The 20678-nt window shown below is 40.2% G+C and overlaps 1 protein-coding gene across 4 annotated transcripts in view; it reads left to right on the forward strand.

Moving 5' to 3' along the window:
* The window catches only part of LOC117529194 (tenascin-like), a 101025-nt gene extending 80580 nt beyond the window's left edge, over positions 1-20445 (forward strand). For all 4 annotated transcript variants that reach the window (XM_034191894.1, XM_034191896.1, XM_034191897.1 and 1 more), the window contains 6 exons: positions 350-482; positions 4401-4552; positions 5832-5928; positions 6016-6177; positions 19669-19832; positions 19915-20445. In XM_034191894.1, coding sequence (XP_034047785.1) covers positions 350-482; positions 4401-4552; positions 5832-5928; positions 6016-6177; positions 19669-19832; positions 19915-20025 — 819 coding nt within the window. In that variant the 3' untranslated portion in view covers positions 20026-20445. The remainder of the gene's footprint in view (positions 1-349; positions 483-4400; positions 4553-5831; positions 5929-6015; positions 6178-19668; positions 19833-19914) is intronic.
* The last annotated feature ends 233 nt before the right edge of the window (positions 20446-20678 follow it).

Raw genomic sequence — 20678 nt, forward strand, 5'->3', positions numbered from 1 at the left:
ATGGAGTCATGAGGTTACTGGATAGAGGTGCTGGTGATGCTGATAGCTTTAATTTTAGTGTGTGCTATCACTGCACTGATTAGCAGACACATTCATCTTGTATTTTGCTGTTTTTGTTGAAAAATACATAAATCTGTTCATCAGTAATGATATGGAAATAAATTATTATGATTAATATTATTATTAGTAGGAGGAGGAGTAGCCATAGTATCATCAATTGACATTCAAGCAACCATGAAACAAGCATTTCTTTAAAGAGTGGTACTTATTGAAAAATAGTTCAATTTTTAACAGCCAGGTATGTATGGGCCTGCTTTTTGGTAATGTATTGTGTCTATGTGTGTTTCAGGAAGTGGTGTTAAGCCCGACAGCCATGTCTTATACCATGACTCAGCTAACTGGCTCCACTGAATACAGTGTCACACTGCAGGCCATTGCCGGAGCCCAGAGAAGTCATCACATAAAAATCATTTTCATGACCAGTAAGCATGCGTACATTCTTCTTTTTTTTTTTCTTTCACACCTGGTGAGTCTAGTGCACGTGCAGATGAGCCCATAGGTTTATATATGGAAGACATAAGTCCTATACAGGCCCTCAGACCCATTGGTGCCAGTGCTTCTGTGGATTCTGTAGCGTGAAGTGGATGACAATCCATGACTCCCCCTGGATGGGTTGCCAGTCCCATGTAGGCGACTTTCCCGATCAAGGCTGGTATACCTTTACAGCTGTGTGGACTGGGACAATGCAAAGGATACACAGGAAGGATACAGGTGGAGTAACTACCAATTGGTAACCCAACTTCTATCCCACTAAGTTATCTGATCAGTTAGTATATTGTACTTTTCATTTTTATTTTATTTATTTGACAGGGACATTGCAAAACAAATGTGTTGCACAGACCAGATTTAGCTACCAGCTAATTTTCATCTGTTCTCCCCGGGCAGAAGCAAGAAACAGCAGGTCACAATGCACAAAATACTACAAAATATAAAACTAGATAAGTGCTAATGGCTTTTCATTGCTTAACTCCAATAAAGTCATGATAGACTTCCACAAGCTTCTCACAATAGTTAGCTGGGATTTTAACCCATTCCTCCTTATGTAACTGGTGTAAAAGAAGTCATCATTTTGGGCCTCTTTGCAAAGACAAGTTGACCTGCGTTGTGAGGGGGCGTCAGCTTTGACGTGTTTTCGAAAGGTGGAAATGGACCGGTTGTCTGCCTGGATGGTGCCATTCATGTCGGCCTTAGACTAACGGCTTCCTCTTTGGTTGACAGTCGTTCAGGTCATGGTGATGGATGATCACATTTCCATCTGATGCCTGCAGCTCCTTTATCAATTCCATAGTTGTGATTTTGAATTTCTGTTGGTGGTTTGACTCTGTGATCAAATTGAGCTTTTATCAACTACGGCTTTTAGTGAAGTTGAAGCCTTTTTTAAATCGTGTAGTGTTATGTGTCGACGTGGGTTGAGGAGCGGACCTGCGTCTGATGGAACCCAGCACTAAAATAACCAGAAAGCGGTTCCAATAACAAAACAATTTATTTTTTCCACCCTCTGGTGCATAACAAAGTGTATAAACAAAAGATGCGTCAGTCTGGTGGAGTGAAGGCTGGCACGCTCTCCAGCGCCTAAAAGGATCGAAGCCCGGCGCTTCTGGACTCACTTTACCACCAAACACCCCCCAGGTGGACACGACAAACCGACTCTCTGCGAAGGATAGAAAAGGTGAGGTAAGTCAGCAACTACAACCAATATCCTTCAAAAGGCACACACTATCAGCAACACATTCAGGTCTGTATTTAAGCTTTATGTAAATGAGCAGCTTCTCACAACAGGTGGAGGATTACCACTCCGCACGCCACGGCAGTGAGAAGCGAGCTGCACAATTCTCATCACAATTCAAATCTACTGCGTAACAAAATACCAAGTTACTATCAACAATTAGTCAAACAATTAATCACCTCTGATGTGTGCTGACAGCATGTGTCCCTCACCCTTCTTCCTTCACAGGCACGATGTGTCAAACCCAGGCGCGGTCCTCAGCGTCTCACAAACGAACATCACAAGGTCGAGTTCCCGGCAATTCTGCTTGAATCACACATGACTTAAATGCAGAACGCCATCTAATTATCTGCTTCAGCTGAAAGTCTTTAAGGTTGCATGTGAGCACCATCCACAGGTGCTACACATGATGTTGATGAGGGTGAAGGACTCTTCAGCCAGCACCTTCTCCACAGACAAATCAGTTTTCATACCACCTGGAGAGCAAAGAAAAGAAAATGTCCAGCCACACCCCCCCAACACACAACAGTGTAGATTTGGAAAAAGCCATTCATACTTTCGTTAGTTCTCAGCTGGACTATTGCAACGGGCTTTACGTTGGAGTCTCCCAGTCTTCCCTCAGTCGACTTCAACTGGTCCAAAATGCTGCAGCACGTCTGTGAACTAACACACGTAGACGTGACCACATCACCCCAGTCCTGTACACTCTGCACTGGCTTCCAGTTTGGGCTACATTTTACAGTTCCTATGTTTGTTTTTAAAGCTCTGAATGGTTCGGCCCCACCACACTTCGCTGAGCTGCTGACACATCGCGACCAAACCTGAGCTCTGAGATCTTCTAACCAGTGTGCACTGGAGGTTCCGAGGTCTAGATGCTGCCACTGGGGAGACTGGGCGTTCTCTGTGGCCGCACTCAGACTGTGGAACAAGCTCCCCCTGAAATCCACACCAACCACTGATCTGGGTCTCTTTAAATCAAAATTAAAACCTTCCTTTTTAGAACAGCTTTTGCACAACCAGCAGCACTCTGACATTTTATTCGACTCTTATGTAACCGGTTGTGACTGATTCTGCGTTGCGTTTGAAGAAGGAGAGTCTCAGATGTGGGTATCTTTGGAGGTCATCACCATTTAATTTCTGACAAACAGTGAAATAAAAAAATAAAAATCCTCCAGTCAGTGGCTTCTACACAACATGCCCCTCTCCCTCGGACATCAGTCACAAAAGGGCGAAACACAAATAATACATTAAGTCATTTAAACGGGATATAACATACCTGACAAACAATGACATAAAAAAATTAAAATCCTCCGGTCAGTGGCTTCTACACGACATGCCCCTACACAAATGAAATGACACAGATATATGTTTCAGCATATCGTAGGTACTTTATAACAAACCTAAACTAGCCAAAAAAAAAATGCTATGCAATTAACCAAGGCTAAAACAGAAATTCCCTCCCGACTGCAAGACGACTTACCTCTCCCTCGGACATCAGTAACAAAAGGGGAGAGCAAAGGCACGAAAACGCAACTTATAGAGGGCAGTGTCACATTAAAATGTGAACGTAAGGGGACAGGTGCATATTGAAGTTCCACATACTGACCTGGAGGCCCAAACTGTCAGGTATTAACTAAAATAAATGAACAAAAATAAAATCAAAGTTACACAGATTTTGTGTAATTATAACAATAACTAATGTACAACATATTTTTGCATACACACATTGTTGCTGCATAATTGACCTTGTTACACTTATCTGCAAATATTTTGGATGTATATTTTTATTGATGTGTCTTTTAAATTTGCTTATTGTCTTAAGTTATTCTCTTTTTTATCTGACTGTGAAGCTCTTTTCTCAGCCACTGGGCTGTGGAAAGACCTATAGAAATAAACTTTGACTGATTGATTGATTGATTGATTGATTGTTGCACCTTTCGGATCAAGGTTTATTCATCCCCGGGGGTTAATTTGGGCCTCCTTCCTCAATATGTAACATCTTTATGGGTCTAAGAGTTATATATTCACATATGGTAGATTCATGGTACCTTGAATCTTTTGGAGATGACTCTTAATGTGCAACCTGACTAATGGAGTTACTACATCAATTTCTGGAATTTTCTATTGTCCATATTGTTGAAAGAGGTAATCAATGGAACCCATTGAAAATGCAGACAGTGTGATTCTTGAAACAGTATTTGTTTAGTGATATCAAATGTGTTGGCATGGGGGGAAAAGGTGAGCTGGATTTTTTTTGTTTTTTTTTTTGTTTGTTTTTTGCTCAGCTGGATGTAAACTTATGACCTCTGCTGATGGTTTCTCAGCAGAGGCTCGTCCAACGATGGGTTGTGTGAAAATCCAGACTTGCATTAGAAATAAATGACTTCATCAGATTCCTTTCATTTAAGTCAATATCAAAACCAGATCAGCTTTGCTTATTTTTTCATTCTGTCTGCTCCAGTGGAAAAAAGAACTTTTCTTTTCTTTCTTTTCCTCTTGAAGATCTATTTCCCATAGTCTGCAGTCTCACACAACAAGGTGCACTTCTATAATGGAGATAGAGATGAAAAGACTGTGTGATTTAAAAGATGATGTGTTTTAAATCTGTTTTCAGCTGGACAGTTGGTCAGATACCCCAGGGACTGTGCTGAAGTCTTCCTGAATGGAGACACGACCTCCGGCCTCTACTCCATCTATGTGGGTGGAGAGGGGAGCCAGGCTGTCCAGGTCTACTGTGACATGAGTACAGACGGTGGAGGATGGCTGGTGAGGACGTTAGGTCGACGTTATGTTTGTGTCTGCACGCCGTAAATGTCCCATGTGGGGCCTTAAACTCCTATTTTTTACTTGAATTTTATTGTGCTGTATTATTTATTGTTACTTTTATATGCGCTTTTAATATGTGTGTTTTTTCTGTGTGAATGGGAGCAACAGACAACCACAAAATTTCCTTTGGGATTAATACAGTATTTATCTATCGATCTATCTATCTATGTAAAGTCACAATTCTGAGACTTTGAGTGAAAACATAAAACCTCGACCACATGCAACTTTAAAAGTAGCTAATATTTGATTTTGCACGATATAAACCCCCTTACAATGACCTTATGACCTTACAATGTCACACATGCATGCATTTGAATGGCACAAAAGAGAGAAAGACATGAAGAATCTTGGGGTCTTGTTCATGAGTGAGGGTAAAGACGGGCTGAGGCTGCGTCTGAGGTCCTGTGGACACTGTCCCAGTCTGTCCAGGTGAAGAAAGACCTAAGGGTACTTTCCATTTAACAGTCAGTCTGTGCTCCTGTCCTCACCTATGATGATGAGCTGCTTCTTCACATTGAAAAGAGTTGGCTGAGGTGGTTCAGACATCTGCTGTGGATGCTTTTTGTTGCCTGAAGGAGGTCTTCCACACACGTCCAACTGGAAGGAGGCTCTGGGGAAGATCCAGGACACAATGGAGGGATTATATTTCCAAGCTGTCTTGAGAACGGCTCAGCATCCCCCCAGGAAGAGTTAGAGAACTTGGCTGAGGATAGGGAAGTGTGGGATGAGCTGTTTGGTCTGCTGGCCCCTCAGCCCAGACCTGGATGAGAAGCAGAAAATGAATGATTTGGGGGGGGGCAAAAGGAGGTTGAAGATGATTCAGGGTCTACAAGTCCTCCATTTTAAACATAATCACCAAAAGTTACACAAAAAGAGTCTGCATGATGTTGCGTGATGACCAGACCCGGCGCCAGGCACAGATTTGTGGAGGGACCTTGCATAGTTCGGCGGGCACTTTTTTTTTAGGCCAGAAGTGTAAAGTCCTATTTAATTGGGGGTTTCTCCCCCAGGATATTTAAAAAAACTGAACTGTTGAATATGCAGTTATAACGTAGTTTGAGAAGGAAAGCGCAGTCTTCTCATCTGTGACTCACGTGAACAAAGCGCAGAGTAAATGCATGTGAGTGCACTTTAAATGCACCTCTAATAATATAATAATAAAATCACCACATTGGTCTAATTCATGCATGCACGCTGTGATTATTGTCGTTCTCTGCAGGTCTTCTTGAGACGCCAGAGTGGAAATATTAACTTCTTCAGGAACTGGAAGAACTACACGGCCGGCTTTGGTAACCTGAACGATGAGTTCTGGCTTGGTAAGACCACCTATATTCTGATTTATCTCATTTCGTTCCCACTCTGATTCTACACCATCCTGACTCCTCCGTTAAATTATGTTGTAGGTCTGTCCACTCTCTATAAGATCACATCATCTGCTCAGTACGAGCTACGAGTGGACTTGAGGGACCAAGGCGAATCGATGTACGCTCAGTATGACAAGTTCACTCTTGCAGAGCCGAGAACACGCTATAAAATCTACTTAGGAGCCTACAGCGGAACAGCAGGTAGGTATCACTTCACTTGAAGATGCAATGACGTGTCAGGAGTAATCTGTCGTACTGGCATGACTTTATATGTTAAACTCAGGTTCACAGGCACATAGTTAATTGGTGACCTTAAACACAAAGCTCTTAAATCATAAAGACAGATGCATGATATTTATTTTTTACTCTGTAATCAAGCTTTGCTTGTCAAATCAGTCATATTAAAGTGTCTTTATATAAGTTTAAATGCTGTTCTTGACTATTTATTTTCTAGGTCAAAGTCCACAAGGGAAGGCGCTATAATTGTAAAATTATTGAAACGTATTGCATTCACTGAATAAGAAAAAAAAAATTGACCGCTGATCTCATAATTACGAGAAAAGATCTCATAATTACTACATCAGGATCTCGTAATTACGAGATCAGCAGTCAAATTTTTTTTTTATCCAGTGAATGCAATACGCTTCCTTATAAAATAGTTTTTTTTTTTTTTTTACTTTTTTGTTTTTTGTTTTAAATGATGATGCTGTTAAAGATCAAATTGTATGTTACCAGCTGGTACATTACAACAGATCAGCGTTGACAAAATTACTTCTTAAATAGCCATAGAATTATTACCATTATTATCATTACCATATTGACCTTTTGACCGCAATACTATCAGTTATCAAGTTGTTCACCAGTGATTGGTAAAACAACTTGATAACGATTTTATCATATACCTATAAATGATAAATGTTGTATGGTTTTCTGAAGGGTGTAAAAAGCCATATTCATTGGTAAAACAACTTGATAACGATTTTATCATATACCTATGAATGATAAATGTTGTATGGTTTTCTGAAGGGTGTAAAAAGCCATATTCATTGGTAAAACAACTTGATAACGATTTTATCATATACCTATAAATGATAAATGTTGTATGGTTTTCTGAAGGGTGTAAAAAGCCATATTCATTGGTAAAACAACTTGATAACGATTTTATCATATACCTATAAATGATAAATGTTGTATGGTTTTCTGAAGGGTGTAAAAAGCCATATTCATTGGTAAAACAACTTGATAACGATTTTATCATATACCTATAAATGATAAATGTTGTATGGTTTTCTGAAGGGTGTAAAAAGCCATATTCATTGGTAAAACAACTTGATAACGATTTTATCATATACCTATAAATGATAAATGTTGTATGGTTTTCTGAAGGGTGTAAAAAGCCATATTCATTGGTAAAACAACTTGATAACGATTTTATCATATACCTATAAATGATAAATGTTGTATGGTTTTCTGAAGGGTGTAAAAAGCCATATTCATTGGTAAAACAACTTGATAACGATTTTATCATATACCTATAAATGATAAATGTTGTATGGTTTTCTGAAGGGTGTAAAAAGCCATATTCATTGGTAAAACAACTTGATAACGATTTTATCATATACCTATAAATGATAAATGTTGTATGGTTTTCTGAAGGGTGTAAAAAGCCATATTCATTGGTAAAACAACTTGATAACGATTTTATCATATACCTATAAATGATAAATGTTGTATGGTTTTCTGAAGGGTGTAAAAAGCCATATTCATTGGTAAAACAACTTGATAACGATTTTATCATATACCTATAAATGATAAATGTTGTATGGTTTTCTGAAGGGTGTAAAAAGCCATATTCATTGGTAAAACAACTTGATAACGATTTTATCATATACCTATAAATGATAAATGTTGTATGGTTTTCTGAAGGGTGTAAAAAGCCATATTCATTGGTAAAACAACTTGATAACGATTTATCATATACCTATAAATGATAAATGTTGTATGGTTTTCTGAAGGGTGTAAAAAGCCATATTCATTGGTAAAACAACTTGATAACGATTTTATCATATACCTATAAATGATAAATGTTGTATGGTTTTCTGAAGGGTGTAAAAAGCCATATTCATTGGTAAAACAACTTGATAACGATTTTATCATATACCTATAAATGATAAATGTTGTATGGTTTTCTGAAGGGTGTAAAAAGCCATATTCATTGGTAAAACAACTTGATAATGATTTTATCATATACCTATAAATGATAAATGTTGTATGGTTTTCTGAAGGGTGTAAAAAGCCATATTCATTGGTAAAACAACTTGATAACGATTTTATCATATACCTATAAATGATAAATGTTGTATGGTTTTCTGAAGGGTGTAAAAAGCCATATTCATTGGTAAAACAACTTGATAACGATTTTATCATATACCTATAAATGATAAATGTTGTATGGTTTTCTGAAGGGTGTAAAAAGCCATATTCATTGGTAAAACAACTTGATAACGATTTTATCATATACCTATAAATGATAAATGTTGTATGGTTTTCTGAAGGGTGTAAAAAGCCATATTCATTGGTAAAACAACTTGATAACGATTTTATCATATACCTATAAATGATAAATGTTGTATGGTTTTCTGAAGGGTGTAAAAAGCCATATTCATTGGTAAAACAACTTGATAACGATTTTATCATATACCTATAAATGATAAATGTTGTATGGTTTTCTGAAGGGTGTAAAAAGCCATATTCATTGGTGAACAACTTGATGACGATTTTATCATATACAGTGGTCCCTCGTTTATCGCAGGAGTTACATTCTAAAAATCACCCGCGATAGGCGAAGTCCGCGAAGTAGTCAGTGTTATTTTTTACAATTATTTTAGATGTTTTAAGGCTGTAAAACCCCAAACTACACACTTTATACACTTTCCTCAAACAGGCATTAACATTTTCTCACTTTTCTCTCCTGTGTAAACACTCAAAGTTCAAACCTTAGTAGAAAAAAAAATAGAATGTTTTCCTATAAATAATTATGATGGCTTTTAGAACTAACAGATTAAATTTTAACGATCAACCTACGAGGTTGGACACGTAACAAATTATTAATAGTGACTCACCAGTATTTCACAGTTCCTCTGACCACGCCTCTTCATCGTGGCGCCGCTCCTCTGCCCGGATAGGCTGATTACTCAGATGGTATGAAAAATATTACCCGTCCGTGAAAAGGGTGTATTGCTATTTATTCTTTAGTGTTTTATCCAGTCATATTGCTGTGTCATTTATAGGTATATGATAAAATATATAACCTGTTAATACACAGTTATGCATAATGTCCATGTACATTCACCATGCAAATGAATATCAGGTAATATTGGACTTACAGGGATTTCTTTGACATGCATCTTTAATAGAATTAACACATAAATTTGGTGCACATAACTATTGGGACAGTAGTTTGTTGCTTTGCTTTGGTGTTTTTTTGTTTGTTTTTCCTCTGCATACCACCACAATGGATTTGAAGAAAGAAAATCAAGATGTTATTGACATACACACTTTTAGTTTTTAATAAGAACTTTAATTGTATTAACATTTAGGAATTTAATAGTTCATATTACATTTATTAGTTTATAATCAGTCCTTCCATTTTTAGAGGCAACACATAATTGGATAAAATAAATATGAGGCTTATTTCTAATAGAAATCATCATTTTTACGTTCAGTTTTCTTTCAAGTCAGGAGATGGAAACATGAACATTTTCAAGTCACTGAATATGTCTTGGACTTAATTTACATTGATCAATAAAAAATGCAAACAGTATGGTACTTTATGATAAATCTGACTGGAGTAGGCAGTTCTCAAAGATGTGCAAAGAGGCTAGTAAGGGAAGCCACCAAGACACCATGACAACTCTGAAGGAGTTATAGGTTTTTGTGATAGTTGTTGTTGAAACTGTGCAAAGTATAAGTCCCTTAGTTATGCTGCAATAGACTTAGACTGCTGGGGGGTTCCCATGATGCACTGAGTGTTTCTTTCTCTTTTTGCTCTGTATGCACCACTCTGCATTTAATCATTAGTGATCGATCTCTGCTCCCCTCCACAGCATGTCTTTTTCTTGGTTCTCTCCCTCAGCCCCAACCAGTCCCAGCAGAAGACTGCCCCTCCCTGAGCCTGGTTCTGCTGGAGGTTTCTTCCTGTTAAAAGGGAGTTTTTCCTTCCCACTGTCACCAAGTGCTTGCTCACAGGGGGTCATTTTGACCGTTGGGGTTTTTCCGTAATTATTGTATGGCTTTGCCTTACAATATAAAGCGCCTTGGGGCAACTGTTTGTTGTGATTTGGCGCTATATAAATAAAATTGATGATGATGATGATGATGATGATAAGTACATTATGCCGCTTCATGATGGCGCAGCACAGAGAAGGAGATTCAGGAGTGTTGAGCTGAGATTTGATCTGTTCTTTGTATGACCGTCTGTGTCTGTTCAGTGTGTCCATGTAGCAGGTAGTGCAACAGAAAAAAGCTGCACTGTGCACAGTTTCTCTGATCACAGGCACAGAAACCTAGATGTCCTTGAGTGTTGTTATGGGTGTCTTGGTGGCTTCCCTCACAGGGCTCCTTCTCGTATGGTCAGGCAGATTTATCATGCCATACCATACTGCTTCTATTTCTTAATGGTAAACAAATTCTAAGACATTGTCAGTGTGTTGGAAATGTTCATGTATCCATCCTCTGATTTTCTAAATAAAACTGGCTGTAAACAAGTTGATTTGTATGAAAAATAACAATTAGTTTGACCAATTACTTATGTGCTTTGAAAATGGACAGATTATGTATCAATAAATTTGTAATTCCCAAATGTTTAATGCCATATTTTTGAGTGATTAATACATTGAATCTCCATTGTGATGGTGCGCCAAAACAAAATTACAAAAATTTCAATAGCGTCCAAATGCATATGTAGCCTACCTGACAGTAATTTAATTTCATCACAGTCAAAATTAAATGTACAGGGTCAAAAATCTCCATGCATGAAACCTACAAAACATCTTTGAACTGGCCTCTAAACTTCCTCTTAGTGAGCATGATTAACTACAGCTGGTAGCTTCTGTGTGCCAATACAAAAAGGGTTTGTTTGACAGTAGTAATTGGACTGACCAAAACAAAGTACAATGGGAACGTCCAAAGAGCTCAGTGCAGGTCTGAGAAAGAGAATCATACATTAGGAACAACTGAGAATTCCAAGATCATCAGTACAAAAGTAAGACGTGGCCAATTTGCCAAGATCAGGAGAAACAAACTGAAACAAACCCAGAAAGCACTAAAGCACAGGCCTGTGAGAAAGTGGAAGCTGCTGAAATACCAGTGTCACTGTCTCCAGATGAATGAGATCGACTCTGCCATGGACGGAAACGCTGCCGTCCAAAAAGAAGCCCCTGCTACAAAATATATATCTTTAAGATTGACTGAAGTTTACAGTGGACTAAAGATAGACCGATAATCAGCTCGGCTGATATTGGCCTACCCCTACATAGCACCCAACGGGATTATTGGCCAATGCCAATGATCACCAAACCGATTATTGGTCTATCCCTACGGAGCACCCAGAGGGACTATTGGCCAATGCAGATTATCACCCAACCGATTATTGGTCTATCCCTACAGAGCACCCAGAGGGATTTTTAGCCAATGCAGATTATCACCCAACCGATTATTGGTCTATCCCTACGGAGCACCCAGAGGGATTATTGGCCAATGCCCATTATCACCCAACCAATTATCGGTCTATCCCTACACAGCACCCAGAGGGATTATTGGCCAATGCCTACTGTTGCCCAACCGATTATCGGGCTTTCCCTACAGAGCACCCAGAGGGATTTTTAGCCAATGCAGATTATCACCCAACCGATTATCGGTCTATCCCTACAGAGCACCCAGAGGGATTACCAGCCAATGCATACTATCACCCAACTGATTATCGGTCTTTCCCTACAGAGCACCCAGAGGGATTTTTGGCCAATGCAGATTATCACCCAACCGATTATCGGTCTATCCCTACAGAGCACCCAGAGGGATTACCAGCCAATGCCTACTATCACCCAACTGATTATCGGTCTTTCCCTACAGAGCACCCAGAGGGATTTTTGGCCAATGCAGATTATCACCCAACTGATTATCGGTCTTTCCCTACAGAGCACCCAGAGGGATTATTGGCCAATGCCTACTGTTGCCCAACCGATTATCGGTCTACCCTACAGAGCACCCAAAGGGATTATTGGCCACTGCCCATTATCACCCAACCAATTATCGGTGTATCCCTACAGAGCACCCAGAGGGATTACTGGCCAATGCCAATTCTCACACAACCGATTATCGGTCTATCCCTGCAGAGCACCCAGAGGGATTACTGGCCAATGCCGATTATCACCCAGCTGATTATCGGTCTATCCCTGCAGAGCACCCAGAGGGATTACTGGCCAATGCTGATTATCACCCAACCGATTATCAGTCTATCTCTACAGTGGACCATATAGAAAAAGACAAAAACCTTATGATCAGTTAAGACAAAGATTAAGTTGTTTGGCCACAACCAAAGGTGTGTTTGGAGGAGTAAATGTGAGATTTTCAGGTCCAAGAACACTGCACTAATTGTAAGGTGGTGGTGGCATCATGCTCTGGGAGGCTTTGAATGTCAGTGGAACTGGTGCATTTACGCAAAGTCGATGGAACAGTTAAGGACTACCTCAGAATTCTCCAACAAATACCTCAAACCATCAGCTAGACAGACAAAAATCTGGTGTTCCAGCAGGATAGTGACCCCCAAACATACACCAAAGCTGGATGTGGATAAATCAGGTTCACATTTTTGGAATGGCCTTCACAAAGTCCTGACCTCAACCCCAATAAAAACATCTGGACTTTGCTTGAAAGTCTGTTTTGTAGCAGAAAATTAACAAGTATAATTTAACTCTACCAGTTCTGCCAAGAACGGTGGTCAAATATCAAACCAGGATTCTGCCAGAAGTTTGTTGATGGTTACAACAAAAGCTTCTGGTCAAAAATTGCTTATTGATGTTCAACCAATCATTTAGGCTGCTGTTTGTGTATTTCTGATTGTGTGTATACAGTTTCATCCTGGTGACCATTTCAGACAATCAAAAATAAACAACCTGCGCACCAAATTCTTGGGTTGTTTTTTTTTTTTTCCCATCAAAAATGCATCACAAACACTCAACCCCAGAAAAACAACCATTCAGAGAAACACCTAAGAGCGCAATATCGCCATGGCAATTATGTGTACACATAAATTTCGGATCGCAGCTGTATTTGACTGTACTGCCTTTTATTTCCTCGCTCAAATGTAGAAGACATTGTTCAGTGATGACTCAGATGTGTGGAATAACTTTTAATATCTTAAGCTAAACAATTTATAAAATATCGATTTTCAGTTGAATGGAAAAATCACTATGAATTCTCTGGTGTTATTTTGCACCTGGTGCATGCATCCGGCAAGTGTCATTTGCTAGTTTCCAACAAATGAAATTGGGCAGCACAGTCTTGTTTAAGGTCGGGTGCTAAAGGGGTAAAATATGACATAATTTCTCTACTTCCAGAGACAGAAACACGGCACTTTCTCTGAGATTTTGGGAAAATTACACGCAAACAAAGTGAAAATTCAAAGAAAAAGTGACAGTGTGGTGGAAAATGGACATATATTGCGGTTTGCTTATGACACGGAGCTCAAACGTGTCGAGGCGGTTTGTGGTTAGATGTGTAGGCCAACACTTGTAGGCCGACACGACCTCTCCCATTTGCCTCGTCTTCCCTTCAACACTGGGAACCGAAAAAATGCACTTTTCACGCCTGCTTTGGTGATTGCAGACAAAAACAAAACAGTACACCATTTTTCCATGTGAAGGGAGCGGCTGTCCCCACACAGGGTTAACACAGGGTTCGAACGAGACTGCGCTGTACTATTGGCATGTCCAAGCCAAGTGCCTACATTGTGTAAGCAGCAAGTCTACTTGGGCTCATCTGTGCACCTATGGGTGTGTTGGTCCTTAAGCAAGGTGTTGGAGCTGGAGCTCTGCCATCATCTAAAATTAAGCGTAGAGTTGTTTTTTCAACTAGAGTTTCTTTTTTATTGTTTGCCTGTTTGCATATTCTAAAATTCTGGGACCTGGTTGATTACTTCACAATACAAATTATGTATAAAGTTAAAAATAAACTGCTGCCACAACATGTCCAGGATCTGTTTAACCTGACAGACTCCAGTTATAATTTGAGAGGAATTTTATTGTTTGAAAAATCAAGGATCCGAACTACTGCAAAAAGTCATTGTGTATCTGTCAAAGGTGTTAACATCTGGAACAGCTGTCACGACAACATTAAAGTACTTGGTACATTAGCAGGCTTTAAAAGACATTACAAGAATAACAAAATTGCATGCTATAGTTGAAAACTTAGGTCTTGTTATTACTTTCAGGTTTGTGTGTTGTGTGCCAGTATTGTCTGGTTATATTTTGTAATTTTGAGTTCATTGACTAAGTTTGCATGTTTTTTGTTTTTTGGTATTGTCATCGCATGTGCGTATGTATGTATGTACATGTAGGTATGTGTACGTTTATATATCTGCATATGTGTATGTATGTACGAGGTCTGTTAGAAAAGTATCCGACCTTATTATTTTTTTCAAAAACCATATGGATTTGAATCACGTGTGATTGCGTCAGACAAGCTTGAACCCTCGTGCGAATGCGTGAGTTTTTCCACGCCTGTCGGTTGCGTCATTCGCCTGTGAGCAGGCTTTGAGTGAGGAGTGGTCCACCCCTTTGGCGGATTTTCATTGTCAGGAAATGGCAGAATGATTTGGGCTTTTTTTCCATCAGAATTTTTTCAGAAACTGTAATGCCGCGTTCACACAGGGCGCGAAGCGAGCGACTGCAGCCACAGGTTGCCATGTAATCCCTATGTAAGGATGCGTTTTGGCGCCAAACCGCGCAGCACGACGCGATGGACGCAAGTGAAGCGATGCGAGTGAAGCGATTTTGAGCGTTTTGCGCGTTTGTGCCGCAATATTGTGTCGTGTCACGTCATGTTGCCTTCCTCCCCAAGTTCAAAAATCTGAACTTTTTCGTCTCGTCGCGCCGCAATGACCAATCAGGGACTGGATATGCAGTGACGTGGAGATGTCTGGAGTTTGACTGAAGATGTGAACATGTCCTGTATCTGGTAGCAGCCTGTGAGCAGGACTTATGTCTCTTTTGTCCTTTATTTCACAATCATGACAGAGATTTTGGAGCGAACAGTAGCACCACAGCAGCGGGGAGTTTTTTCTTTTTCTTTTACGTGCACTCGCGCAAATCGTCCTGGAGATTATTTTACTTATTAACTACACAGCTGTATAGCAAATAGTGACTGGTTTCTAAACACAATTATGACAGTTTTTGGAGCGAGCAGCAGCCCTACTTGCAGCAGTGGGAGCGGAGCTTTTTCCTTTTCCTTTTCTGCTACGTGCGCGCGCGAATCGTCCTGGAGATTATTTAACTTATTAACTACACAGCTGTATAATAAAGCAAATGGTGACTGGTTTCTAAACACAATTATGACAGTTTTTTGGGGGAAGAGCCAGCTGCAGCAAGCAGCGGAGTTTTTTTATTGTTTACATGTGCGCGCGCGAACGGGACAGTTGATCCTCAAACTGGGTCCTGCAGAGGTGGAAGGACCGCTAAAAGCAGCCATCACCCAGACACAGCTCCTGCAGCAAATAATGATACTCTCTGTATTGGGAGCTTTTCACAGCAACTCGCTCCGTGTGATCAAGGTCTGTCATGTTAGCTTGACTGACAACTGGAGCCGGCGAGCGGAATGGAAGCTCCTCCTATTTGATGATGCACTGGGGCGAATTTTCGCAGCGAAAGTCCACCCAAGCAGAGCGACACACCGGGCGAAGGAGGCGCGTCTGTCGCCTGGCGACCCACGCAAATTTGTAGCATCATATCGTGCCCGGTGTCAACGCGGCTTTAGAGACTGGCAGCTGGAAACCATTCGAAAAATTTATCTGGCTTTCGGTGAAAATTTTACAGGCTTCACAGAGAATAAGGACTGTTATTACAGCTTTAAAGACAGCTTTAAGGATGCTCAGTGCGCCGCGCTCCGTGCCGCCATCGAGAGCCACAAACCACCGGATCATTTCTAAATGGATGGCTCTGTGGAGCCGGACCGTCGTGTGCACTTTCTCTGGTTATCACAAGAGCTGGACATTAACCATTTTCCGGCAGATTTCACTTTTAACAAGAGATTTTGTCATGGAAAGCCGAGTGGAGGCTTTGCGCGTCACGACCGATTTGCTGATGGAGCAAGACAAAGGAACACCTCCGTTTTGGTCTCACAGGACGGCTTTGAGATGGCGTTCAGACAGCTGTCGGTGGTTTTTCCATCTAGTGATTATCCGAGAAATTGTGGATGTGCCTGGACATGCCAGAACATGTCCTGTGAGGCTTCATCATGGTGTTGCTGTGTGCCATGCGGCACCGCCGCGACGTGCAGAATTCCTCCGCACGTCTGTCTCAATGTGCCGAAAAAGTGCTGATGTCCACGTCTTTTCACAATTCCTGTGCTAGTCAGACGACGTCCCGGATAAAACACAGCGTCCAGTTTGGAAATGAACGGCACATTCCACTGTTACAGGAGTTTTTGTCATGGAAAGAGGAGCGGAGGCTTCGTCTCGTAAACTGAACTGAAAACAATTTGGAGGAGGACGTGTTGCAGGAACGAGATGCTCAACTGCTTCTCCTCAGGGAGCTTTGGTGACTGCTCCCATAAATGACCTGCTTTCTACACAGATCCATGTCCCCACCAGAAAACCTCTCACTTGAGTCAAAAAGCAAAGCACCAGGTTCCAGTGCATCCATGATACATTAATCATGATGCACTGTTTCTTTTTCTTTTTGCTCTGTATGCACCACTCTGCATTTAATCATTAGTGATCGATCTCTGCTCCCCTCCACAGCATGTCTTTTTCCTGGTTCTCTCCCTCAGCCCCAACCAGTCCCAGCAGAAGACTGCCCCTCCCTGAGCCTGGTTCTGCTGGAGGTTTCTTCCTGTTAAAAGGGAGTTTTTCCTTCCCACTGTAGCCAAGTGCTTGCTCACAGGGGGTCGTTTTGACCGTTGGGGTTTTACATAATTATTGTATGGCCTTGCCTTACAATATAAAGCGCCTTGGGGCAACTGTTTGTTGTGATTTGGCGCTATATAAAAAAAAAAATTGAATTGAATTGAATTAAGAAACACCACTGTATATTTGTGCACTGTGCCATTACACACTGTGTCAACAGCAGTGTGGAAGTGGACACGCTCAAATGCACATTCACTCTTAGTTTATCAAGACTGAGCCCCAAGTTTTGATTACACAGAGATACAATAATGGTAAGATTTAACAGGCGTGTTGAACAACTATAGCAAAGTCTGTTTATGTGTCCTGTATGGTTTTACTGACCTGTAACATTTTGCTGCCAAAAATCGCTGAAGTATTAAGTAGCACATCTCCTTTTTACTCAAAAAATTGACATCGCAACAATCGTTTTAATCGCTGTTCATTACAGTAGTGAAGAGAGGGCGCAACTCGTCAAAACAAGAGCAATCAGAGATTTCTGATGTCCACCAATCCGGATCCGGATCTCCTCCAAAATCCAGTGGAGTCTTCCATGACCTAATATCTATCTGTGGTGAAAATTTTGTCAAAATCCATGCAGTAGTTTTGATGTAATCCTGCTAACAGACAGACAGACAAATAAACCCAGATGATTTTATTACGTTCTTGGTGGACGTAATTAAGACAAAAGGCAAATGCACAGACACCAAAACTTCAACAACAGGAAGTTGCATCAAAAATATCTTGCAAAACTAGAAGCACTCAGAAAGTGCAAACCTCCGCCAAGGCCATGGTGTCAGTGACATCATAACATCTACACGCAGTGGAATCATTGAACCTAAAAAAAAGTCTAACAATGATGTTTGCTTAGTAGTAAAGAAAAGTTTCATCTGCTGTGACTGGATAGCATGTATCCTTAGCACTTGGCATCACAGTTTATTACAACTTGCACCTTTCCCAGAAGCTACTGTCATCTGAGCACTGATATTGATATTGCATGTGCTTATAGACAAAAACAAATAAGAGACAAAATTCAATTTATTATTCAACTAAACTGCAAATATATGAATTTTTTAACATTTATGAAACACTTCTCTAAACAAGGCCATAGGGTCACTGACCCTAAAGAGATTCCCTCCTTGGCACAGCAATCTATTTCTTTTTGTCTCTTTCTCTAAAATTGTATATAATAATCATTAGATTATTAATATATAAACAAAAATAAATGTAAGCAATATTACAATTTGAAAACAAATGTACCCGAACGTGATGACAGCTGCAACTGCTTAATGCTAACTTTTAACAATGAAAATGCCATAGACATGCTAACGCGTTAGCATCAGGATCCGGATCACCACTAACATTTAATCACTTGTTCCTCTTGTCATTTCCAACCACTCCACAAAATTTCATCAAAATACGTTCAAAACGTTTTGAGTTATCCTGCTGACAAACAGACAGACAAACAAAAAACAAACTAACCCGACCGAAAACATAACCTCCTTGGCGGAGGTAAAAAGTGCTTGTAAACATACAGAATACAAATACAACCTACAGAACATGTAACAATGTACCCAATACACAGAAACGCTCTGCAAAGCTCCACAATACAATGGAAGTACTAAAAACATTTTACAAAAGCGATTTCTACCTGAAGGACTTGAACCACTCTTTACTGCACTGAAAATAAAATAATGTAGGTAAGTAAGTAAAGTCCCTTCAGCTGCTCCCTTGTTTGCACTTGGGGTCACCACAGCAAATCCAATGTGGATCTGCACGTTGAATTGGCACAGGTTTTACACCGGATGCCCTTCCTGACGCAACTCCACATTACATGGAGAAATGTGGCAGGGGTGGGATTTGAACCCGTAGCCTTCTGAACTGAAACCAAGCGCGTTAACCACTTGGCCACCACCCCTGTCCACTGAAAATAAGTAATAAAACGTGAAAATTAGGTAGTTTTAGAGTAAAATCTTGTATAAAGAAGACAAATAAACTTGCTGGGAAGCACTGTGATGCTTTCGTGAGTCGTCGTGAGTACTTCCATTATGTCAATTTCAATTCAATTTTCAATTTATTTTCATTTATATAGCGCCAAATCACAACAGAGTTGCCTCAAAGTGCTTCACACAGGTAAGGTCTAACCTTACCAGCCCCCAGAGCAACAGTGGTAAGGAAAAACTCAAAGCAGACCAGACTCAAAGGGGTGACCCTCTGCTTGGGCCATGCTACAGACATAAATTACAGAAACAATTCACAGAACAATTCACAGAACAATTCACGGACGAATATACAAGATGTTGCAGCTATTCGCTGCGCCGCTCTGTTTTTGGATGTAATGGGTACATTTGCAGCAGATGCATCATCAAGTTAAACTGTTGCATGTGATGTGTTATGTATATTTGCAAATGTATTCTTAAATTTCACAGACGTTGTTAGTTTGTTTTTGTGTATTTGTGCTTTCTGTATTTGTTAACGTCTTCATTTGGAAGTTTTTGTGTTCTATTTTCTTTACCTTTATTTGCTGTCTATGCCAGGCGACTCCATGACGTACCATCAGGGTCGACCCTTCTCCACCTTTGACAATGACAATGATGTTGCGGTCACCAACTGCGCCCTGTCCTACAAAGGTGCCTTCTGGTATAAAAACTGTCATCGTGTCAACCTCATGGGAAAATACGGTGACAACAGTCACAGTAAGGTGGGTAAAGTATGAAAACTTTAAAACCTTGCTGCTATGTGATAAAGAGTTAACTCGAGGAGTTATTGTCTCATATCCACAGGGGATCAACTGGTTCCACTGGCGGGGCCACGAACACTCCATCGAATTTGCAGAGATGAAAATCAGACCGGCGAACTTCAGAAATTTTGAAAGCAGAAAAAAGAGGTCATAGATATCTTCTTCCACCTTCATCATTTACACTTTATCTCCTTCCCCCGGAGGCTTCATCGGTGAACATCTGCGTCCCCTCGTCCCCAGATCACAACAGCAAAACAGTTAAAAATAAGGCAGCCACACCGGACACAATGACAAACATCACCCACCAGGCAAAGAACGAATGGCTTTGTTATATATGTGTGACTGCAGAGGTTGGTTCCAAGAGAGACTGTGGTCATACAGGGATAACATCCTAATGGGACCAAACTGCTTCCTTCCTGTGAGAATTTTTCTTTTTTTAAATAGTGTAAATGGATCCAGTCAAGTAGTAAAATGTCAAAGGCACATAATCGGAAGGCGTTAGGCCGCCGCAGCCCCTTCAGTAACACGATGGTAGAACCACTGAATTCACCTTCAGCCGAGATATGAAGAAAAACATATAATTATATACTTTCATGAACTTCATTAAATGTTATGTGTTTACAACCACAAGAACCATCACTAAAGGATTTAACATTTGGAAATCACTAATTCGTTTAAAAAAAAAAATCTCACTTATTTTGACAGAAAACAAACATGATGCTCTGTAACCTTCAGTACAAATAAAATAGTTTGATTAAAAAAATAAATAAATAAAAAAACAAAATTGTGTGGTGTCTGCATTTCCAC

Source organism: Thalassophryne amazonica, chromosome 17, assembly GCF_902500255.1.
Source record: "Thalassophryne amazonica chromosome 17, fThaAma1.1, whole genome shotgun sequence".
Taxonomy (NCBI): domain Eukaryota; kingdom Metazoa; phylum Chordata; class Actinopteri; order Batrachoidiformes; family Batrachoididae; genus Thalassophryne; species Thalassophryne amazonica.